Source organism: Salvelinus sp. IW2-2015, linkage group LG31 (assembly GCF_002910315.2).
Source record: "Salvelinus sp. IW2-2015 linkage group LG31, ASM291031v2, whole genome shotgun sequence".
NCBI classification, from domain to species: Eukaryota; Metazoa; Chordata; class Actinopteri; order Salmoniformes; family Salmonidae; genus Salvelinus; species Salvelinus sp. IW2-2015.
Window position 1 is genome coordinate 13,322,527 of NC_036870.1, and position 25,098 is coordinate 13,347,624.

Sequence of the window (25,098 nt, forward strand, 5' to 3'; positions counted from 1 at the left end):
CAGCTACCGACTGGTGAACTCAAGAAAAATACATGGTTTTGTGTCGCCCTCTAGTGCCCACAATGGCACAATGTTATCATTCCACAGGGTGAGTAGATGGGTTGTTTTTGCTGCCTTACATCTTCCAAAGGCATATCCAAGGTAGTATCATAATTAGCCCACACGGGTCAATTGCAACCAGCATTAGCCAGTATACTATCACGAGGTAATCTCTCGTTAAAAGATCAATTGCAACCATTATTGACCAATACATGTTCGCCCTCTGGTGGTTATCATCGGTGTAAATTAAACCTTTTTTAGCAGACCAGGGGTTGATTTAGCAACGCATTCCATTTGAAAGTGGCCTATGTGGCATCGATATGAGTCAAACAATTATTCTAGTGTCAAAATTGACTACGTTAAATAGGATACTTTTGGTCATAAAGTCTGTCTCCGCCCAAACGGAGTTTGGAACATATGTGCGTCACACCAGATAAATGAAGGGTGGGTTGTTTTTTGCCGATGTACATTTGCCCACTAACATGGGGTGAACAGCTGCAGTGATTGCTCTCTATCCAAAAGCATAGACAGTGAAGTTGACCTGCCCAGCAGCTCTGACTATTTACATAAGACAACACGTTTTTTAAACTTGAGAAACACTGCACCAAACACCTGTTAGATGTCAAATTTCGCAACTAAAACACCCTCGGCCAAAACGTAAAAATTACAGATTTGAGTTATCTTCATTCTGGGGATTTTAAGGAAGAGAAATAGGCTTCTGCGTCTATAGTGGTACAATTGATCGTGCTCACTAGGGCATACACTTGCAAAATGTTTGGAGAATTAAAACACACGGTTGTTACTGGAAAAGTGCAGGCTGTACCTTCACATTTCAGTTGATGTTCTTCCGTTTGGTGCCTAATGAACACAACGCTGATGTCAGGTTGGATCTGGAGACGGGCTAGCACGTGACAATACCAACTTGAAACAGAATGCCCATTCTGATCTCCCCAACTCCTCTCGCAGTAAGATTTCTGCACCTCTGGGCTGTGGAGGATCCCACTGGGCAAAAACAGGTTGAATCAATGTTGCTTCCACGTCATTTCAACAACAGCAAAAAAATCAGTGTTCTGACATTGAATCAACGTGGGAAAATGATTGGATTTGCAAAAAGTAATCAAGGTAAGGGAATTTAATTTATTTTCAACTTTTAACCTAAATCCAATGACATTTTTGTTGTTGATTGCACATTAGTTGAAAACTCAACCAAATGTCAATCAAAACAAGACTGCCCAGCAGGATGAGTCTGACCACCTGTCTGCCACCTCACAACCCCACTGGTTATGTCATTCCACCTGTCAAAACACACACACACAAATCAACATTTGAAATCAACCAAGGGCACATCCTGTAGCTTGGATAGGAACATCAACCCCATTCAGTCACTCCTGGGTTCTATCATTAACCATCCCTCCACACTGTCCTTAGGCCCCTGTTGACTCCCCTTCATGAACTGTCAAATGAAAGGCCCAGGGAGAAGGAGGGATCCGTTTGGCATTGAGCCTCAACCCACTGGGCACATGTCAATTCAACGCTAATTCCACGTAATTTAATTGAAACAACGTTGATTCAACCAGTGTGCCCAGTGGGAAAGGTCAGTCACATTACATTTGTATGACTGTGGAAATTAAAGAAGCCAAAATCACATTTGAAATGTATGGATTCTGTTTTCTTTGGATTGATGGCATGGGAAGTTTTCAGGATATTGGAAGCATGATAAAAAAAAGACAAGACTGATGTTATGATTTATTGAATATATTGGCATGTGACAGTTTCCTGTTGTTTCACAGTGACAAGGGAGAAAATAGATGCATACACAGGTCAGGTCATGCTCCAGTTTGAAAGAGAACCTTGAATGGCTCAATCAAGATGCCATTTTGTATACTGTAATATTTAATGTAATGCAAAAGTATGGAGTTATTTTCATCACTTTGAATACTTCTGAATATATGCCTCCAATATCTGCAGATGTCTATGGCTATGTCCTGTGTGTTCATTTCTCTGGTCTACTCATGTTTTAAGACTGCAATATACATTTGAAGACATACTGCAATGTTCTGCTTCCTGAGTGAACTTCTTCATAAATGATTTCCCATAGTATTTAACAGGAATAAATGAGTTCAAGTGGGTGTGCTGGTTTCTTTTCTTTTTTACATTGGTTGGGAAACCTCCAACTAAGCTAACATCTTAAGGTATAAAATCATCTCCAGGCCCTCCAAATGGAGGAAATGAGTACGTATCAGTGTGCTGTTGTCTGTTAGCACTTTCATAAATACACCATAACAAAGCTGTGACATCATGGAAGTGTAATGGGGTATATACTGTCCACGTTTCCTTGTCAAGTTTCGTTTAGTTCTCATTTATAACACTCTGATACAGTAGATGAAGGTATACACAATGGCACTTCTACAATACAATAATCAATACTTCTATATTATTTTCCTCTACTTATCTCCTTGTTGGAAGATATTACAAACTACTAAAGGAACATCTTCAAGGATCTGCTTTGCTGTACAGCAGCAGCAGCAGTTCATGGAAAACATGAAACTTGCATTGGATAGAAAATTAAAACAGTGGGGTCCACAAGCTCAGGAGGCAGAGGGATACATCTCACTTAGGTCTGGCTAGTTCATTTACTCCAACTGGGAGACCTCGTGGAAGTATGCGCCGAGCATCTTGATGCCCTGGATGTAGTTTGTCCTGAAAGTAAACCATAGGCATATATTCATATACATTTACATACAGTGCATTCGGAAAGTATTCACCCTTCCCTTTTTCCACATTGTTACATTACAGCCTTATTTTAAAATTGATTAAATACATTTTTTCCATCAATCTACACAAAATACCGCATAATGACAAAGCGAAAACAGGTTTTGAAATTCATGCAAATGTATTTGCATAAGTATTCAGACCCTTTGCTATGAGACTTGAAATTGAGCTCAGCTGCATCCTGTTTCCATTGATCATATTTGAGATGTTCCTACAATTTCATTGGAGTCCACCTGTGGTAAATTCAATTGATTGGACATGATTTGGAAAGGCACACACCTGTCTATATAAGGTCCCACAGTTGACAGTGGATGTCAGAGCAAAAACCAAGCCAAGACAACGCATGAGTAGCTTCGGGACAAGTTTCTGAATGTCCTTGTGGCCCAGCAAAAGCCCGGACTTGAACCCATCAAACATCTCTGGAGAGACCTGAAAATAGCTGTGCAGCGACACTCCCCATCCAACCTGACAGAGCTGGAGAGGATCTGCAGAGAAGAACGGGTGAAACTCCCCAAATACAGGTGTGCCAAGCTTGTAGCGTCATACCCAAGAAGACTTGAGTTTGTAGTCGCTGCCAAAGGTGATTCAACAAAGTACTGAGTAAAGGGTCTGAATACTTATGTAAATGTGATTTCAGTTTTTTATTTTTAATACTTTTGCAAAAATGTCAACTTGTTTTCGCTTCATCATTATGGGGTATTGTGTGTAGATTCCAAAATCAATTTTGGAATAAGACTAACATAACAAAACGTGGAAAAAGTCAAGGGGTGTGAATACTTTCCGAATGCACTGTAGACGTGTAACATCATTGAATTAAAACAACAAGATGTACATTAAGACCACATCGAGATGCTAATAACAATAATAATAACGTGGGTGCTTATATTTGTCGTATTCCACGCATGTGTGAAATGGAAATGTTTTTTTTTGTTGCATATCTCAAGTCCCCGGGACATGCCATTATCGCAGTCCCATGCTTCCAGACAGCGTATAGATAAAAAGACAACCGTGGCAGCCTACCTGTTGAGTTTCTCATTCTGTGAATGTGCTCCGTCGTCAGACGAGCCCATGGGCAGCAGCATGACGTTACGGCCGGTGGCTTCCTGGAAGGTCAGGGTTACGGGGATGCTGCCGCCTTCCCGTGTCAGGTCAGGCTCCACACCGAACACTATGTGGACAAAAAGGAATAGAGGGAGAGAACGAGACATTATTGCTCAAAATGTTATCAATATTTAAGTTAGACCAGTGTGTGTGTGTGCATGTCTGTGTGCCTGAGTGAGAGGGTTTGCCTGTGTATCCACACACACCTGTCTTGATGGCCTTTCTACCAGCCATGTAATGGGGATGGTTGAAGTCGGACACCCAGGCCTTGGCCCCATGGCCCATGTACACCTTCAGCTTGTTGGGACTCTCCAGCTCAGCAAACTTCTTCTCCAGGTGGCCAATAACCTTGATAGGTTAGGATTATACATACATTTCTAAATATATGTTTCCACATTCATATTAAAGTCTCATTGAGATAAAAATATTATATGAACAGTAATAAAAAGAACAGACAGTCAGATTGCTATCAGGGCTGTCTGTGTATGGCATATACTGTATTACAGGCTAATAGAGCATTGGTTCCCAACCAGGGGTACTAGGAACCTTGGGGGTACTTCGCCTATCCACAGAGGGTACTTGAGAAGAGTCATGAGACCATTGGCCTTCTGGTAAAATGCACATTATGGGGTACTCCGGACGGAACAAAATTCAGGTGGTACAGTAACCCAAAAAAAGATTGTGAACCACTAATAGACAGACCTAATGTTTGAGAGTGAATTTACATGTAAGGAATGGACCAGTGGTGGGGGATGCTTGTCCACTATTATTTCATCCAAAAGTCTAGAACATGCAATGTGCTTATTCGATAACACCTTTAATTAAATGATCTAAATACCTGATCCTAGTCCTGTATTTAAAGAACTGAATTCAACTTATTACTGAGCCTACCTTTAACACTCTTCATATGTCAGCCTAACATGCTGAGCTGTTAGGATTTGAGGTAGGGGAATGGATCCCAGACCTGCACTTAAAAGAGGAAGGCAGGAAATGATCTAAAAACCTGAGTTGAGTTCTACCTAAATTCTAGAGGTTTCTACCTGTTTCTCCACCACTTTGGGGTCCATGTCCGGGACCAGGCGGATGGAGAACTTGCCGATGACCTTGCGGGGAATGACGGTCTTAGCACCTCCGTCGGAGAAGGCCCCCTCGATGCCGTGCAGGGAGAGGGAGGGGTACCTCCAGCGGTGCATCAGGATAGCCTCCTGCAGATGAGGGTTAGAGGAAAGAACAAAGGACAATATGAACCAGAGAACATTGGGAATTAATCACTTAAATTGACTGAGAATCAACCAGTATTGCTTTTTAAAACTAGTTGGTAATTTCAGACATTGGCCCTGTTTGAACACCTCAGAAATGCATATGTAAGCAGTGAGATCAAGGTTACCACCCTATTACTTTAACCAATGCAACCAATTAAGATCAGTGATTGATTAAAGGGAGGTAGGAAAGAACGAAGGACTCTTCATTTCTGACGTATTTGAACATAACCATCCATACCTTGGTGTCGTGTAGGAGCTTCGCAGCTCCAACGTCCTTGGCATACTCCACCATGTCAAAGTCGATCTTCTGGTACAGTTTCTTTTCCTCATCTGTGACCTTGGCCACGTCTTCATACATCCCCGGGACCAGGATCTTCCCCTTCTTGTCCACCAGGGAGCCTGAAGGAGGAGACACCAGGGTCATGTTCACGATTGCACGCAACAGAATACATTTTGCGAAAAACTAAAATGTGTCGCACCGAGTTTCAGTCCTTTTTCCTTTTGTTTGGTGCATTATGAACACGACCCCGCAAGAGATATCATATGCCCTGTCCAGAACCCCCCCCCCCCCCCCCCCCCCCCCCCCCCCCCCCCTACAAAAACCCCTAGGCTCTTGTGGAGATTTCATTCTAGGATTTTGTTTGATTCTATTGAAGGGCTACAATGCTGTTGCATATACCTATCCAATTATTCCATACCTACATCCTTACATATCTCTATGATAATTCTATTCCAGCACATCAGCACACCTGATTCAACTTACCCATCAGTGCGATGAGGTCGGTCATGGCTTCATGGACAGAGCCTCCAAACACCCCAGAATGGAGGTCCTTGTCACAGCACGCCATCTGACAAAACAAGAAGGTTTAAAGCAGGGCTATGACCCATGCACAGTTTGTGGCAAGTGCAGCCTCTAGATTTGTCTAACTCAGGGTTTCCCAAACTCTGTCCTCAGGACCCCAAGTGGAGCATGTTTGGTTTTTGCCCTAGCACTACACAGCAGATTCAAATTATCAACTAATCACCAAGCTTCGATAATTTGAATCAGCTGTGTAGTTAGGGCAAAAAACTAAACGTGCACAGAGTTTGTGAAACGCTGATCTAACTATGGCTTCACCACAATGACGATCACAGTTTTTTTTGTGGGAAGAGAGCCCTCTAGCTTACTCTATGCCTCACCTCAATGAAGAAGTAGCAGATTCCCCTCAGTCCATAGGTGATGCAGGGCTTGGTTTTGCCCAGCCAATAGTTGTCTGAGATGCACACGTAATCCACGTCCTTCAGGAAGGTGTCTTTGCGGGCGAACACCAGATCGTCCAGGCCCTCCGAGCCGGATTCCTCCATGCCCTCGAAGCAGAACTTGATGTTGATGGGAAGCTCCTGTTTCCATGAGAGAGGCATGGATGAGAATCTCAGCAGGAAAAATATGGCACATGAAATCTTAATGACGCTATTTTCTGGCTGTAATTGTTGTTGAGAAGACGTCACATAACCAGATTACATCCAACTGGTCTCTGCTGAAGTGCTTTGAAAGGCTGGTCATGGCTCACATCAAGAGCATCCTCCCCTAGACCCACTCCAATTCGCATACCGCCCAAACAGATCCACAGATGACGCAATCTCAATCACACTCCACACTGCCCTTTCCCACCTGGACAAAAAGGAACATCTATGCGAGAATGCTGTTCATTGACTACAGCTCAGAGTAGTGCTCACAAAGTTCATCACTAAGCTAAAGGACCCTGGGACTAAACGGGCCACCCCCCAGGTAGTAAGGGTAGGCAACAACACGTCTGCCACGGTGATCCTCAACACTGGGGCCGCTCAGGGGTGTGTACTCAGTCCCCTCCTGTACTCCCTGTTCACCCACGACACCAAGGTCTGATCACTAACAACGATGAGACAGCCTATAGGGAGGAGGTCAGAGAACTGGCAGTGTGGTGCCAGGACAACAACAACCTCTCCCTCAATGTGAGCAAGACAAAGGAGCTGATCGTGGAATACAGGAAAAGGTGGGCTGAACAGGCCCCCATTAACATCAACGGGGCAGTAGTGGAGCGGGTTGAGAGTTTCAAGGACCACAACCTATCATGTTCCAAACACACCAAGACAGTCGTGAAGAGGGCATGACAAAGCCTATTACCCCTCAGGAGACTGAAAAGATTTGGCATGGGTCCCCAGATCCTCAAATGGTTCTACAGCTGCACCATCGAGAGCATCCTGACCGGTTGCATCACCGCCTGGTATGGCAACTGCTTGGCATCTGACCGTAAGGCGCAACAGAGGGTAGTGCGTACGGCCCAGTACATCACTGGGGCCAAGCTTCCTGCCATCAGGACCTATATAATAGGCGGTGTCAGAGGAAACCCCATAAAATTGTCAGAGACTCACCCAAGTCATAGACTGTTCTCTCTGCTACCACACAGCAAGCGGTATTGGAGCGCCAAGTCTAGGACCAAAAGGCTCCTTAACAACTTCTACCCCCAAGCCATAATACTGCTGAAAAATTAATTAAATGGCCACCGGACTATTACATTGACCCCCCCATTTGTTTGTACACTGCTGCTACTCGCTGTTTATTATCTACGCATTGTCACGTCACTCCTACCTACATGTATTTTTTACTTTTGTTTATTTGGTAAATATTTTCTTAACTCTTCTTGAACTGCACTGTTGGTTAAGGGCTTATAAGTAAGCTTTTCACGGTAAGGTCTACACTTGTTGCATTCGGCACATGTGACAAGGTTTGATTTGATTTGTTACATCCAGGTAGATCTATTCACCACATACTATTCAAAATGAATGTACCTGGCAGGCTGACAAAAGACTACTTCAACTTCTAAAGCACTGTCAGTCCTGTGTTTAACTTTGACAAATGGAGATCAATCGTTCAATTAAATTACATTTATATAGCTCCAGCTTTCAAGCATCAGTGTCACAAAGTGCTTCTCAGTAACCCAGCCCACACCCCCGAAAAAACTATCTAGAGGAATAAGACTCAGAGGGGAGGCCCATCCTCCTCTGGCTGTACCTCCATGATTACGATGTCAGTGAGCTAGTATAAGACATAGGTCAGCTCAATCATTAAACGCTGATGATAGGAGATAAAGATTACTTGAGGACCTTTGGACGGCCATGCTGCTGACAACACTGATGTGATCGACTGTAATCAAGACAAAGAGGCTTTTTACCCTGTAGCTGACATCAACACCAAGTCCTTTAATAAACCTTGCCTGTTATTAGTTGCCAAACCTGTAACAAAAAGTAAAACAAATCTGACCCCTCCCCTAGAAATTGGGCCAGACCCAGTGCTACAACTATGGGCTCTAGGACCAATTATAGACTGGGGAAGGACTGCCACAACAGAAATCAACCAGCAGAGGGAGGCAAATGAACAGGACCTAAAATAACTAGAGATAAAACAAGAACCAATCAGCACGAAGACTGAGGGTATGAGTGGTATGAACCGCTCGACCAAACTGACGCCCCAGCCGGAAGAAGACTTATGGGCATCAGTGCTGAAAGACTTAACATTGGACTGAGTCCCACCGAAACATTTTGAGTATGCTACAAGAAAAATAGTAGGGGCACAATGTGAGAAATTGAATGCACTCCTAAGGGTCTTCCCCCAAACTGAGCGTCTACAGAGAGGTATAAAAGAAAGGGAGGTCAGTGCCTAGGGAATGATCCTCGACACATATGATTTGGACATCATAGAGAATCATCAGGCAAGGTAAATTACTCTTCACTATACTCTGCTTGTATTGACTACTTTGACATTAAGGCACGAGCATTATATTGACTGGTATATCTTGAGAGTTGTGTTGTATTCTGGAAAGTCYCTCCATTAAAAGGAAGCAGTTGTGTAGGAGAGKAATCRCCTAGAGAGCAACAAGSGCTATCCTTGGGAGTACCAGAYACAARTTCAATTTGAAGGATTGAAAAAGCCCAGAAARAAGTAAGCCTCGTAGAGAGCCAAGAGTCACTAAAAAGGGGTCAGTATCTAAGCAGTAGGCAGTGAAAAGTGTAACCTTAAGAAATTGGGAGACAATAAGAGATTAAAATATTATACACAGCAGAGGCTGCCAATATRACTCTTATAGACACCAGTTTCGGGAAGGACCAAGGGAATAGAGCAGTAAGGTAAATATATTGTTATTTGCTTTATTTTAAGAGTTATWGGAAGTGTTTAAGCTGATTATATTTGCAATACTATTTGGCATAGCATAACGCATTAAGGATTGATTGAGCATTATTGATGTATTAGGACTGTATAACCATTTAACTGTAATATCGTGTGTAAGACAAAAAACAGAGTGACTGAATAAAAGCTGGAAACTTTGACAACTAGGCCAGGATAGCTATCCGGAGAGAAAACGCCTTTGACACTCTCGCTAAACGGAAAGTGACCCTGGCTATAGGTTAAAGTGATAGCACTAAAGAATATTTCATTGTGTGGACAATAATATATCTTTGGAAAAGTCAAACATATAACAATACTAGTTTCCAAGTGACTACTAGCTGACGAGCATCTATCCAAGGCCTCACCCCAGACCGGAAAATAAGGGAGTGACAACGTGAATGAAGGAACAAACCCAACTCACACGAAGGGCCAGTGCGAATAAATAGAAGGGTTGGTAGGGCCGCACGGCTAGGCCCTTGTTACACCGAAGTAACTAAAATCCTAAAGTACTCTGCCTAGCCAGAGGACGGGATAGAGGCTTTTGCTGCAGGCGACGGGCAAAAGTCAGCACCGTGACAAACCAAGAAAAGGGCACCTGTACTAAAACTGTTTTGAAAACACAATACCATGGGGTTCTCTTTGTCCTGGGCTAGCTTCAGTGAGTGCTACTTATCAAGTTGTGGTGCTGTGTCTTACCTGTTGGATCTTCTGGTAGCCCTCGATACAGTTGAACCAGGCCAACACTGGGCCTTTGTCGTCTGTTGAGCCTCGGCCATAGAGCTTCCCTGCAGGGGAAGACCAAGTTGCTAATTATGTTTTTATGATGATGATGATGGACTACAATCTGCAAGCCATAGGTGTCTTAGTAAAAAAAAAACGTGAATGACTAAAACCATAAGAAAATTTTGAAATAATGATCTACTATATCATCTTTGAAAACTCTTTTAGCCTTTAGTCATTCAAACGAGATATCATTATAGACTAGGATTGGGCGGTATAGAGATTTTTTTGTCATACCATCCTTCTCTCATCCTGGGATTTATCGTATTACCGGTTTAACATAAAAGGGGCGCTAAAAACGGAAGAAAAGCCCATTGGCCTCTATTCACAGAATGCTACCAAATTAGCACAAATGTAGGAGAGTTCAAATGGTTATTCCATCAAACTTCCAATTATTAGAATAGTACACAAACGCAGAACATCCAGGTTAACTTCTTTGGGATAGGGGGCAGCATTTTCACTTTTGGATGAATAGCGTGCCCAGAGTGAACTGCCTCCTACTCAGTCCCAGATGCTAATATATGCATATTATTATTAGTATTGGATAGAAAACACTCTGAAGTTTCTAAAACTGTTTGAATGATGTCTGTGAGTATAACAGAACTCATATGGCAGGCAAAAACCTGAGAAAAAATCCAAACAGGAAGTGGGACATCTGAGGTTTGTAGTTTTTGAACTCAGCCCCTATCGAATTCACAGTGGGATATGGGTTATGTTGCACTTCCTAAGGCTTCCACTAGATGTCAACCGTCTTTAGAACGTCGTTTCAGGCTTCTCATGTGAAGGAGGGCCGGTTGAGAGCTGTTTGACTAAGGGGTCTGCCAGCAGCCTCGTTCTCAGTCACACGCATTTCACATGAGAGGTAGCTCTCGTTCCATTGCTTTTCTACAGAATGGAATTCTCCGGTTGGAACATTTATGATAAAAACATCCTAAAGATTGATTCCATACTTAGTTTGAAAAGTTTCTTCGACCTGTAATATAGCTTTTTGAACTTTTCCTCCGTCTGGACCTGAACGCGCTTTTGGATTTGTTTACCAAACGCCCTAACAAAATAAGCTATTTTGACATAAATGGACATAAATGGACATTATCGAACTAAACATTTATTGTGGAACTGCGATTCCTGGGAGTGCATTCTGATGAAGATCATCAAAGGTAAGTGAATATTTATAATGCTATTATGACTAATGTTGACTGRGCAACATYGCYGATATTTKTTTTYGCTGGTTTGGGCTCTGAGCMCCGTTCTTAGATTATGCTTTTTCCGTAAAGTTTTTTTGAAATCTGACACAGCGGTTGCATTAAGGAGAAGTGTATCTAAAGTTCCATGCATAACACTTGAATTTTCATCAACATTTATAATTAGTATTTCTGTGAATTCATGTGGCTCTCTGCAAAATCATAGCATGTTTTTGAACGACTGAACATAACACACCAATGTAAAATTAGATTTTTGGATATAAATATGCACTTTATCGAACAAAACATACATGTATTGTGTAACATGAAGTCCTATGAGTGTCATCTGATGAAGATCATCAAAGGTTAGTGATTAATTTTATCTCTATTTGTGCTTTTTGTGACTCCTCTCTTTGGCGGGAAAAATGGCTGGGTTTTTCTGTGACTTGGTGATGACCTAACATAATTGTTTGTGGAGCTTTCGCTGTAAAGCATTTTTGAAAATCAGACACTGTGGCTGGATTAACGAGAATGTTATATTTAAATTAGTGCCTAATACTAATAATTTGATTTATGAGATTTCTGTTGATTTGTATTTGGCGCCCTGCAATTTCATTGGCTGTTGGCGAGGGGTTCCGCTAGCAGAACGGGGTGCCGCTGCGGAACCCCAGTCCTAGACAGGTTAAGGGTCAGTGGCCCAAGCCCGCAAACAGGAATGTTCCAAGTTCAGACAGAAGGGGGAATCAGATCGCTATGATCGCCAGGAACTTTAGTTTTGGTTTATATTTTCATTTGTTGCGCTACTAGTATTGCCTGATGATGTTAAGGAGGCAGCTACAGTAGCTGGATGATATTAACATCTTCGTTTTTTTATTCATTAAATGCATTTTAATTAATCTTAATTAATTTTAATTAATCTGGGTGCTTACGTCACCTACTAACACCCTGGTACTACCGATAGCTCCCGTTCTCCTTACTCCTGTGTAGAAGTCCATAATGTTAAATAAATAAAGCATCCCAAGGTTAATGCTATAGGTATTGTTATAAGGGAGTGTGAGACTATCGAAACATGTAACTGAGTTTTATCGTTATTTATATCATTTTACAGAGTGATAAAAAGTATTGCTGTTGCTAGCTAGCATGTCTTTCTGTGATGCCAATGGTTAGCTGAGCTGTCGACGTATGCTAGAGTTGCATTATGGGAGATGTAGTTTTAGCTCTAAGGTCTGAATGGGATGAATGCGATTTTCAGTTGTAGCTTGTTTGTATTAGTGTTTTTGTACATGAGTTGTTGTATTTTAATACTGTCAACACTGAACGCACCTAGCAATATATTGGAGATGTGAGACAGGATATGTGTTTTACTTTTCTTCATGCTCCTCTATAGAACAACTTGTCAGATGGTGCATTGAAGACTGATGTATTCCTGCCCTTTCATAATACCATTGCAGATCTACATAGAAGGCCAAAAAGACAGCCTTGGTGTCGCTCTTCATTTCTTGGTTCTTCTGTGGTACATATAAAGACCGCTTTTCAAACTAATAGCGAAATCACAGACACTTGTCTAAATGTTAACGAGCGAAAAACAATTGCAAAGACAAGCAAATCCAGCTCAAAGTTACACAAGCATAGCTAGTAGCTACTGAATTGGTGAGAGTGGACATTTACAAGCGAAACGAGACATTGTGAAAATTAACAAAGTTGTGATGCATCCTTTTCTGAAAGAATAGCAGCATGTGTACATGGAACAGAGGGGAGAAGAACAGAGGGGGGGGGGGGGGGAATAGTAGGAAGCACAGGCCAAAAAATTGCAACTGTACAGATAACTCATCCAGAGCTCTTTGACTTCTGAAGAAAGCCATAAGATATGGCAAACATTTAGTAGTGAAATGCATAAAAGTGTAACGTCATCATTTCATGTGCGCTGCACAACAGAGACTCGATGATAGATATACAACACTATGGACTCACCAGCTCTTGCTTTCTCCTTTTGAAAATAGCACAAACACGTGACTGGATCAACTGTTCTGCGGAACTAAGGTAAGCTTCATAATGTAAGAAGTGAAATGAACACTATCGGTTTTATCTCCTAATGTATTGCACAAGTTGACTGCAGGTATTAAGTAGCTACAAATATTAAAATGTATGAAAAAACTTCAAATAAATAGTTGACGGTATAAAAATAAACATCCAATGGCTTTTTCCAAATGCCCCGGTATACACGGTATACACGGAATAACGCCCAAGCCTATTATAGACATGGTACCATTATAAAATGGTACTAAAAAAGGGAAAAAATAAATCAGTACTAGCTTCTTTTGACTAGAGTCAAAAGAAGGAAATTAGGACATCAAAGGGGGAGACAGTTTGATTTATGAGTGGTGAAGAGAATATAGCAACAGTCAGGTGACTGTCACAAGATAACAAGTAACAACCTTTGTCAGCATGAAAGGAAAATGCTGCTGACACATCTCTGCATGACACACTGAAACCAGACTAGAGCCATATACAGTGCCTTCAGAAAGAATTCATACCCCTTGACTTATTCCATATTTTGTTACAGAGTTCAAAATGTATTAAATTGTTTTCTTTTCACACCCATCTACCCCATCAATGAAAACACATTTATAGAAATGTTTGCACATTGATTGAAAATGTAATCTCATTTACATTAGGTATTTACACCAAGTCAATACCTTATAGAAGCACCTTTGGCAGCGATACAGCTTTGAGTTGTCTTGGGTATGTATATCAGCATTGCACATCTGGATTTTGGGATTATCTCCCATTCTTCGTTACATATTTTTTCAAGCTCTGTTAAATTAGATGAGGAGCGGCAGTGAACAGCAATCTTCTTTCTACAGATTTACAATGGGATTCAAGTCTGGACTTTGGCTGGGCCACTCAAGGACTTTCACATTCTTGTTCTAAAGCCATTCCAGAATTGCTTTGGCTGTATGCTTGTGGTCACTTTCCTGTTTTTTCCAGACATAATGGTTTACATTCAGGCCAAAGAGTTTCATTTTTGTCTTAGCAGACCACAAACTTCTGCCTTATGATCTCAGTCCTTCACGTGCCTTTTTGAAAACTCCAGGCATGCTGTCATGTGCCTTTTTCTCAGGAGTGGCTTCTGTCTGGCCACTCTCCCATAAAGCTCAGATTAGTGAAGTGCTGTATAGACTGTTGTCCTTCTGGCAAGTTCTCCCATCTCAGCCAAGAAACTCTGTAGTTCTGTCAGAGTGATCATCGGGTTCTTTGTCACCTCCCTGACCAAGGTCCTTCTTGACCAGTTGCTCAGTTTGGTCGGACGGCCAGTTCCAGGCAGCATCTGGGTAGTTCCATATATCTTTTTTTCATTTCCAATGAAGGAGACCACTGTGCTCTTGAAAACTTCCAACAATCTAGAAATTGTTTTACACCTCATCAAAACGCTCTCTCTGAGATTGACAGAGAGTTCGTTGGACTTCATGGTATAGTTTCTGCTCTGACATGCACTGTCAACGGTGGGACCTTTTACAAACAGGTGTGTTTCTTTCTAAATCATCTCCAAACAATTTAATTGGCCACAGGTGGACTCCAATCAAGTTGTAGCGACATCAAGAAAAAACAAACCCCAAAAAACAGGTGGTGACGTTGATGGGCAAGACTTGATGGGAACGAGACTGTTTCTAGTAAGGGATATATTTTATAGAATGGTGATTGCTGGACCATTGAGAAAAGTTCCTTATCAAACACTTATTTTATCCAATCATTATAAACCCATTTTAATGCAAGTGACCCTGAAAACAGCCTAGACTACCACACATGTAACCTGTAGTTTGGAGTTTTTAGGTTCATTAGTGCAGACTTTGAAAATCTTGCAACTAAACAGTGCATTCGGAAAGTATTCAGACCCATTGACTTTGTCCACATTTTGTTAAATTACAGCCTTATTCTAAAATGTATAAAATCATTATTTTTCCTTCAATCTACACACAATACCAAAGCAAAAAAAGGTTTAGACATTTTTGTTAATTTATTAAAAATAAAAAGTAATCAGAACCTTTGCTATGAGACTTGGAATTAAGCTCAGTTGCTGTCAGTTTCTATTGATCACCCTTGAGATGTTTGTACAACTTAATTGGCGTCCACCTGTGGTAAATTCTATTGATTGGAAAGGGACACACCTGTCTATAGGTCCGACAGCTGAAACTGCATGTCAGAGCAAAAACCAAGACATGAGGTCAAAGGAATTGTCCTTAGAACTCTGAGACAGGATTGTGTAGAGGCACAGAGCTAGGTAAGGGTACCAAAACATTTCTGCAGCATTGAAGATCCACGAGAACACAGTGGTCTCCATCATTCTTAAAAATGGAAGTTTGGAACCACCAAGACTCTTCCTATAGCTGGCCGCCCGGCCAAACTGAGAAATCGGGGAGAAGGGCCTTGGTCAGGGAGGTGACCAAGAACCCAATGGTCACTCAGAGAGCTCTAGAGTTCCTCTGTGGAGATGGGCGAACCTTCCAGAAAGACAACCATCTATGCAGCACTCCACCAATCAGGCCTTTATGTAGAGTGGCCAGACAGAAGCCACTCCTCAGTAAAATGCACATGATAGTCCACTTGGAAGAGTTGTCTAAAGGGCAACTAAAGGACTCTGACCATGAGAAGCAAGATTCTCTGGTCTGATAAAACCAATATTGAACTCGTTGTCTTGAATGCCAAGCTTCACGTCAGGAGGAAACCTAGCACCATCCCTACGGTGAAGCATGTTGGTGGCAGCATCATGCTGTAGGGATGTTTTTCAGCGGCAGGGACTGGGAGACTAGTCAGGATCAAGGGAAAGAGGAATGGAGGAAAGTACAGAGATCCTTGCTGAAAACCTGCTTCAGAGCACTCAGGACCTCCGACTGGGGCGAAGGTTCACCTTCCAACAGGACAAGAACAACAAAGCACACAGCCAAGACAACGCAGGAGTGGCTCCGGGACAAGTGTCTGATTGTCCTTGAATGGCCCAGCCAGAGCCTGGACTTGAACATCTCTGTAGAGACCTGAAAATAGCTTTTTAGTGACGCTCCCCATCCAACCTGACAGAGCTTGGGAGGATCTGCAGAGAAGAATGAGAGAAACTCCAAATACAGGTTTGCCAAGCATGTAGCATTATACCCAAGAAGACACGAGGCTGCAACCGCTGCTAAACGTGCTTCAACCAAGTACTGAGTAAAGTGTCTGAATACAATTTTTTATTTTTAAGAAATTTGCAAAAATATATACATTTATATATATATATAACTATTTTTGCTTTGTCATTATTGGGTATTCTGTGTAGATTTATGAGGATTTTGTTATTTATTCCATTTTAGAATAAGGCTGTAACGTAACAAAATGTGGAAAAAGTCAATGGGTCTGAATACTTTCCGAATGCACTGTATGCCCTGGACTATTGGCTATGTCTAAAGGGCTTATGACCAAGATACCACAGTCATTTATGGGCAAGCCACACCTTTATAGCTCTTTACACCTTGAATACCGTGTGTCCTGTAGCTTTCGTAGACTAGAGCAGCGAAATGGTTAAAGGAGTGCCGCATACAACTGCAGTCTGCTAGCAGATTAGATTTTTTATTCAGTAGTCATGGAGCATGATGCCAGGTAGAAATGGTTTTAGATAAAAAGGAATAAAAGATGGATAAGCCTATATTTCACAAATCAAGAACCAAAATAAATCGTGAAACCTATAAGCAATGTTTCCTATATTTTTTTCAGGACTGAGTAAGTTTCAAGTCTGCAGAGTTGCAAACTTGAATGTCATGAAAATTCTGTGCAACTTCCAGCGCATTTACTGTGAACACTGAGGCTGTACCTGCTTAAAGTTAAAGTTATAACAGTGGCCAAGTAGGCTACTGTGGTTATTTGATCATGTCGGCCTACCATATAAAATCTATGGAGAAAATGCAGCCCATAACATTTTAACATGGAAATAGCTGCTCTTTCAGTATACAGTAGCAGCCAATGTGTGGTGTTCAATGTAGGCGTACATTCCATGAGACTTTTGAAAAAAACATGTAGGGATTGACATTAACCTGTTTATCCACTTCAGGTATGTTAACTGACAATGTTGTGTTGTTTGAAACAAGAAACCACTTTACAAAATAAATGTATGAATTATTCCCATACCATTATTACATAGAATCAGACAAATTATGCTACCCTCTGCCTATTGGCTACTTAGCTTAATCAAGCCCATCTTTAAAAAAAAACACTGCCACAAAGTACAACACTGTCCCTTACAGAAAAAAAAGCTCTTTACCCGACTTGGTTTTCAAACATGGCTAGAAATCCACACATTTTGTGCTCTTGTAGGAAGCAACCACTCCACTATTGCTGACTAGAAATGAGCTATAACTGGGCTAATAATGCTACATGCAGTTCTTGCTATGATCTCAAAACAAGCGCATCTACACACGACCACTCATGCTGTAAAAACAGTCCAGTTCAAAGTGAATGGCACAAATCCATATATGGCAAAGGTCTATTTGCATATAGGGATACTGCTGCTCTGATTGGTTATGGCACACTGGTCTGTGTAGAGTATGGGCCTGTCAAAGCAATAGGATATCCTACTCCAATGCTCTCTGCCTACAAGAAAATCGCGTGAACATTGCCTCGAAGGTAGTAGGTTACACTGTTGATACAAAGAGTAAGAAGTAACCTAAATTGCACAAGCCAATGCAAATCATACTTCCCCAAAAGGAGAACAACGCTGAAACATCAAAGTCCAAATCTCAACACGGGCATGGATTTTGATGTTTCAGCATTGTTCTGTTTTAGGTGCTTTGGAATAGCTACTCTCACCATCTTTCTCCACCAGAGTGAAGGGCTCCGTGTCCCAGCCGTCATCGATGGCAGCTGGCTGGACATCCAGGTGGCCGTAGATGCACACAGTCTTCTTACTCGGGTCGGAGCCCAAGAAACCCAGGACGATGGGTGGCAAGGGGATCTCCTCTCCGGAGGGAAGCTGAGGGGGCAAAAATAAAAGGTCTCACTCAATGGTCTAAAAATCCATATTTTCCTTTTCTCGCCATTGCACTGACATGAAAGAAATTACCAGGTGAAAGATGAAGAGGAGGAGACAGACTTTCAAGCAACAGATACAGCAAACCAGTCAGGGTTGAAGGAGATTAAGGGGGTCTGAGCCGGTCAGAGGATCGGCAGCAGTGTTCTTTACAGGAAGCCTTTCATGCTCCACAAGGAAGAAGAGGACTAAGTGAGGAAAGACTCTAGGGTATATTATATACAATGAAAGTAAAGGGAGCAGTTGCATTTCAACTCAAAATATTATGTACAGTTTGACTGCTGAATAGGCTGGTGTTGACACAATCTATGCAGACAATGTAGCTGGGCAACAAGTACCGATTGATAAAACGTTATCGCCACACATTTAAAATACAAGGAAGACCAGGTAGCCCTGACGTGCAGCACTAATGCATGATAAATATACTACATTACCAAAGGTATGTGGACACTCGTCAAACATCTCATTCCAAAATTATGGGCATTAATATGGAGTTAGTCCCCCCTTTGCTGCTATAACAGCCTCCACTTTTCTGGGAAGGCTTTTCACTAGATGTTGGAACATTGCCACAAGAGCATTAGTGAGGTCGGGCATTGATGTTGGGCGACATGGCCTGGCTCGCAGTCGGCATTCCAATTCATCCCAAAGGTGTTTGATGGGGTTGAGGTCAGTAGTCTGTGCAGGCCAGTCAAGTTCTTCCACACCAATCTCAACAAACCATTTCGGTATGGACCTCACTTTGTGCACGAGGGCATTGTCATGCTGAAACATGAAAGGATCTTCCCAAAACTGTTGCTACAAAGTTGGAAGCACAGAATCATCTAGAATGTAATTGTATGCTGTTGCGTTAAGATTTTCCTTCACTCTTGACCGCACCTGCTGTCTCTAACTCTGAAAAGCCAACTGACATTTACTGCTGAGGTGCTGACCTGTTGCACCCTCTACAACCACTGTGATTATTATTATTTGACCCTGCTGGTCATCTATGAACGTTTGAACATATTGGCCATGTACTGTTATAATCTCCACCCGGCACAGCCAGAAGAGGACTGGCCACCCCTCAGAGACTGGTTTCTTCCTAGGGAGTTTTCCTTGCCACCGTGCTTCTACATCTGCATTTTTTGCTGTTTGGGGTTTTAGGCTTAGTTTCTGTATAGCACTGACATCGGCTGATGTAAAAAGCGCTTTATAAATACATTTGATTAATTGAATGATTGGAACTAAGGGGCCTAGCCCGAACAATAAAAAATTGCCCCAGAAAAGTATTTCCCCTCCACCAAACTTTAGAGTTGGCACCAATGTCCCCTTCCCTCTAAGCTGCGCTCCTCAGGAATGCCAAGCAGAGCGCAGAAGAAATATCTGCCCACAGAGAGAAGCACATTATGGGGTATTGTGTGAAGATTGATGAGGGGGGGGAAACTATTTAAATCAATTTTATAAAAAGGCTGTAACCTAACAAAATTTTGAAAAAGTCAAGGGGTCTGAATACTTTCCGAAGGCACTATATGGATCTGTGTAATTTACTTTGAACTGGACTTTGTTTACGGCTGTGGTCGTGATTAGATGCACTTGTTTTGAGATCAAAGCAAGAGATGCATGTAGCCACGTGTGCACATTGTTCATATCCTTTGCTATTTAGTGAGTTATTAGCCCAGTTATAGATCATTTGTAGTCAGCAATAGGGGAGTGATTACTTCCTACAAGAGCAGAAAACATGTACATTTAGCTTTGAAAAGTGAGTCAGGTAAATAACTGTCTTAGAGGGGCAGTGTTGTATTTTGAGACAGGCTTGAATAAGCTAAGTAGCCAATAGGCAGAGGGTAGCATAATGTGTCTGATTCCCTGTAATAATGGTATGGGAATAATAATGCATTTTACTTTGTAGTGGTTTCTTGCATTAAACAACATTTTCAGTCATAAACAGGTTAATGTCCTACATTGAACACCACACATTGGCTGCTACTGTAGGCTGAATGATAGAATAACTATTTCCATGCTAAAATGTTATGGAATGCATTTTCGCCATTGTTATTCATTGTAGGCCACCATTGTAGACATACATTATGATCAAATAGCTACTTGGCCACTGTTATAACTAACTTTAAGCAGGTACAGCCTCAGTGTTCACAGTAAATGCGCTGGAAGTTGCACAGAATGTTTGCACACAGCAGATCTGAAATTTGCTCAGTGCCAAAAATGTAGGGAATATTGGTTGGCACTATGCAGTTGGGCAGATAGCGTTCTCCTGGCATCCGCCAAACCCAGATTTGTCTGTCGGACTGCCAGATGGTGAACCATGATTCATCACTGCAGAGAACACGTTTCCACTGCCCCGGAGTCCAATGGAGTCCAACTCCGGAGTCCAATTACACCTCTCCAGCCGACGCTTGGTATTGCGCATGGTTATCTCAGGCTTGTGTGCGGCTGCTCTGCCATGGAAATCCATTTCATGAAGCTCCCGACAAATAGTTATTGTGCTGACGTTGCTTCCAGAGGCAGTTTGGAACTCGGTAGTGAGTGTTGCAATCAAGAACAGACAATTTTTACGCACTACTTGCTTTAACATTCGGCTGTCCCATTCTGTGAGCTTGTGTGGCCTACGACTTCACGGCTGAGCCGTTGTTGCTCCTAGATGTTTTTACTTCACAATAACAGTACTTACAGTTGACCGGGGCAGCTCTACCAGGGCAGAAATTTGACGAACTGACTTGCTAGAAAGGTGGCATCCTATGACAGTGCCACGTTAAAAGTCACTGAGCTCTTCAGTAAGACCATTATACTGCCAATGTTTGTCTATGGAGATTGCATGGCGGTGTGCTCGATGTTGTACACCTGTCAGCAACGGGTGAGGCAGAAATAGCTGAATCTACTAACTTGAAGGGGTGTCCACATACTTTTGTATATATAGTGTATATCTTCCTGCTCATAGTTAATGTATCCATTCAAAGCTGTCTTTGTAGATTGTTTCAAAATACATTTGTTGGTAGCGGCTATGTTTTACAAACATAATGTTGACTGGCACACAATTCATAGCACCTCCACAACATATAATATCCCCATTACTGACTTGAGAACAAGAAGAAGAATTCAAAGAAGGGCACCTATCGCTAGAAGGGTAAAAAATTCAAAGCAGACATTAGATATCCCTTTGAGCATGGCGAAATTACCAATTACACTTTGGATGGTGTATCAACACACCTAGTCACTACAAAGATACAGGCGTCCTTCCTAGCACAGTTGCCAGATAGGAAGGAAACTGCTCAGGGATTTTTACCATGAGGTGATGGTGATTTTAAAACAGTTACAGAGTTTAATGGCTGTGATATGAGAGAACTGAGGATGGATCAACAACATTGTAGTTACTCCACAAAACTAACCTAAATGACAGAGTGAAAAAAAGGAAGAAAGTACAGAATAAAAATATTCTGAAACATGCATCCTGTTTGCAATAAGGCACTTAAGAGAAAATGCTAAAAATGTTGCAAAGACAGTTACTTTATGTCCTGAATACGAAGCCTTAGGTTTGGGGCAAATCCAACACTACACCCCTCTTCATATTTTCAAGCATGGTGGTGACTACATCATGTTATGGGTATGCTTGTCATCGGCATGGACTAGGGAATTTGTGTGATAAAAACTAACGGAAGAGAGCTAGAAAACCTGTTTCAGTCTGTTTTCTGACAGACACTGGAAGACAAAATTAACTTTTCAGCTGGACAATAACCTAAAACACAAGGCCGAATATATGGGCTCCCGAAGAGGTGCAGTGGTCTAAGGGACTGCATCTCAGTGCTTGAGGCATCACTACAGACACCCTGGTTTGAATCTACAACTGGCCATGATTGGGAGTCCCATAGGGCGGCGCACAATTGGCCCAGCGTTGTCCAGGTTTGGCCGGTGTAGGCCGTCATTATAGATAAGAATTTGTTCTTAACTGACTTGCCTAGTTAAATAAAGGTTACATTTAAACACATATATATATATATATATATATATATATATATATATATATATATATATATATATATATATATATATATATATATATATGTTTATATATATATGTATATATACACATACACTGGAGTTGCTTACCAAGACGACATTGAATGTTTCGGCCTAGTTACAGTTATGAAGTAAATCGGCTTGAAAATATATGGCAAGACTGTCTAGCAATGATCAACAACCAACTTGACAGAGCTTGAAGAATTTAAAACAGAATAATGTGCAAATACTATACAATCCAGGTGTGCAAAGCTCTTAGAGACTTACCCAGAAAGACTCAAAGCTGTAATCGGTGCCAAAGTATGCATTGACTCAGGGGTGTGAGATATCTGTATTTCATTTTCTATATATTCTTTAACATTTCTAAAAACACTTTCACTCAGTCATTATGGTGTATTGAATGTCGATGGGTGAAATGATATATATTTTTATCCATTTTGAATTCAGACTAACACAACATGTGGAATAAGTCACGGGTATGAATAGTTTATGAAGGCACTGTATCGTGGCACACAGTGCAAAGTCCTACCTTCTGTTTTCCTATGTCCACCATCTCCACTGTGCCCCCCAGCTTCTCAATGTCCTTGGCTGCCATCTCCATCATCTTCTTGATCTCCCCACGCTTCTCTGGCCAGGCAGACACACTCTGTACAGCCACCCATTGGGCAAGACGCTAGAGGCAGAGTAGAGCGAGAAAGAGATGAATATTAGGCCTAATTCTGATGGTTTTTTAAATGTAGGGTATTTTATTTTGAATTGTTCAACATTGTTTGTTTGGCAACAAGTATTTGCCATGCCAATAAAAAAAAGCCTTTTCAATTGAGAGGCTTTGAAGCCAATTTCATACGCACTCAGTTCATATTCGTGGCAATAATCAAGTGTCATAGTTCTCCATCGGCCTTTTAAATGAGTCAATCTGTTTTCAGCACTTTTATTTCTATGACTTATCAAATAATCTTGTTGCAATACAAATCATATCGATACCTAAGTATAGTGATAATATTGTATCGTGAGGTTCCTAGCAATTCCCAGCCCTATACTTGTTCTTCAAGTTCTTCAAGTTTATGAATAGGAAAACCCACAAACACATGACTTGGTTCTTGTGGCAAGGAAGTGAAGTCTTAGGCACTAAACCTAATCCAAATACCCTACAGTGGTGTGGTGTCCTAAGTGCTGGTGTTGTTTTTGCTACCATGTCAGTTTTTGCTACTCGTGATCTAAAGGGGTTGGAGAAGTGAAAGCAATAGCCTGGTCATGGCAGGCTAAGATTTGACTCTGTTCTTATCAAGTCCTTCTAAATCTGAAGTTTAAGAAATTAAATAATTTAATATAATTTCGGATTCACATGCAAAGTAATGTTCGTCAAACATTAATATGGCTAGCCCCAAAAGCATGAATCAACTCAGTCAAGTCGCAGATAGTAAAACATGACTAAATGCATTATCATAATTCAAGTAATGAGAAAAAGCTACCTCAATGTACAGCTCCTGGTGTTCGTCCACATATTTAAAAAGTTCTGGAAGATGAGCCATCTTTGGCTGAAGAGTTTGCTGGAGCCTAAGAGCTGTTGGGAGAGACAGACTAACGTTACTTTAGACTACGAACTGACAGGGGGCAATGCACATGCCTCAACAATCTATTGTAACATGTTATCGACCATTAGCTCCTCCCAAACTGCTGACTGTGACACTAGAAGTACGTTAGTTGTGACCACATGGCATTATCTCCGAAACCCCGAACAATACAAATAACAAAGTAACAGTTAACTCGTAGCCAATAGTTTTTTTTTTGGCAACATAGTTTAAACCTTTTTGGAACAGATTCTAAACCTGTTGCTGGGCATGTGATGGTCAGCAAACAGAGGCAAGTCACCCTCAGCTAGCTACTGTACATAGCTAACGTTAGTTATCTACAGTAGCTAGCTAAGTTAGTAACGTTACTGTATGTAACGTTAGCACTATGCTTTCAGGGTAAGAAAAAGTAATGCACCAATAATGTTAGCTACAAAACACAATAACAACCCAATTTAGCTAGCTACATTGGGTAGCCAGCTAGCTAGCAAACACTGGCAAGTTTAGCTTACTATTTAACAAGTCAGTAGAGCAAGCTAAATGAGCTCCGAAATATATTGTGAAGTATGACTACAACTGTGTTGCAAAGACATTTCAGAAAATGACAGTCATCACCATCGGGCACTTTTGCTTACTCACTGTTGAAAAAGATTGTGCTGCGCTTCTTCTTCTCAGGGGTGTATTCAATGAGGGGATTCGATTAATCTGTCCCGGGCGCCCATGTAGGCGTGTTTTGCACCGGGTGAAAGTTGATTTGATTCGCTTTGGAACCGGGCTGCCTCCCGGGCTTGAGCTTGGGGTGCTCTGTTCAAAGCCCACGGCTCCAAACAAAAATGACGTAATTAACCACGATGAGTAATGAGTAGGATTATGTGTTAAAAACGCTTTATCTGCATTCACAATGAAAATTAAAACATAGATTTTATGGAAATATATATATTTCTGGGCGAAGCACCAAACTGCCTTGTAGACAACATGACCGAACTGCGCAAATTACTGTTCAATTTGGGAAGCGCACTCCTCCCTCACCGCTTTTGCCCGTCACGTCACGGGCCATTGACCGGTACCCAGCGGCTCCGCAAAATCCAATTTGCTTAGTAGTTCAAACGGTTGCAAACTAAAACTAATATTTTTGTTGGACAAATTCAGGGAG

At 41.6% G+C, this 25,098-nt stretch overlaps 1 protein-coding gene across 3 annotated transcripts; it reads right to left on the reverse strand.

The window, feature by feature from the left end:
* Window positions 1-1,952: 1,952 nt before the first annotated feature.
* Window positions 1,953-24,676, reverse strand: LOC111955733 (cytosolic non-specific dipeptidase). 3 transcript variants are annotated; one of them, XM_023976032.2, is made up of 12 exons: window positions 24,585-24,676; window positions 23,847-23,938; window positions 22,904-23,047; window positions 18,150-18,312; window positions 10,054-10,142; window positions 6,354-6,554; window positions 5,938-6,022; window positions 5,413-5,573; window positions 4,953-5,117; window positions 4,119-4,260; window positions 3,832-3,979; window positions 1,953-2,739 (listed from the first exon to the last, which is right to left on the reverse strand). In XM_023976032.2, exons 2-12 carry the CDS (start codon window positions 23,904-23,906, stop codon window positions 2,673-2,675), a joined length of 1,425 nt encoding a protein of 474 aa, XP_023831800.1. In that variant the 5' UTR covers window positions 23,907-23,938; window positions 24,585-24,676; the 3' UTR covers window positions 1,953-2,672. The 3 variants fall into 3 exon arrangements, with proteins under 3 accessions (XP_023831800.1, XP_023831803.1, XP_023831801.1); XM_023976035.2 differs by lacking the exon at window positions 24,585-24,676 and adding an exon at window positions 24,458-24,476; XM_023976033.2 differs by lacking the exon at window positions 24,585-24,676 and having other exon boundaries at window positions 23,847-23,994.
* Between the last annotated feature and the right edge of the window lie 422 nt (window positions 24,677-25,098).

What these genes read in the sequence shown, in the direction of transcription:
- LOC111955733 (XM_023976032.2), bottom strand. Translation starts at nt 23,906, where the DNA reads ATGGCTCATCTTCCAGAACTTTTTAAATATGTGGACGAACACCAGGAG. An exon ending in ACCAGGAGCTGTACATTGAG is followed by an intron (nt 23,048 to 23,846) that starts GTAGCTTTTTCT and finishes CTCTGCCTCTAG; the next exon opens with CGTCTTGCCCAATGGGTGGC. An exon ending in CACTCTGGTGGAGAAAGATG is followed by an intron (nt 10,143 to 18,149) that starts GTGAGAGTAGCT and finishes CTTCCCCTGCAG; the next exon opens with GGAAGCTCTATGGCCGAGGC.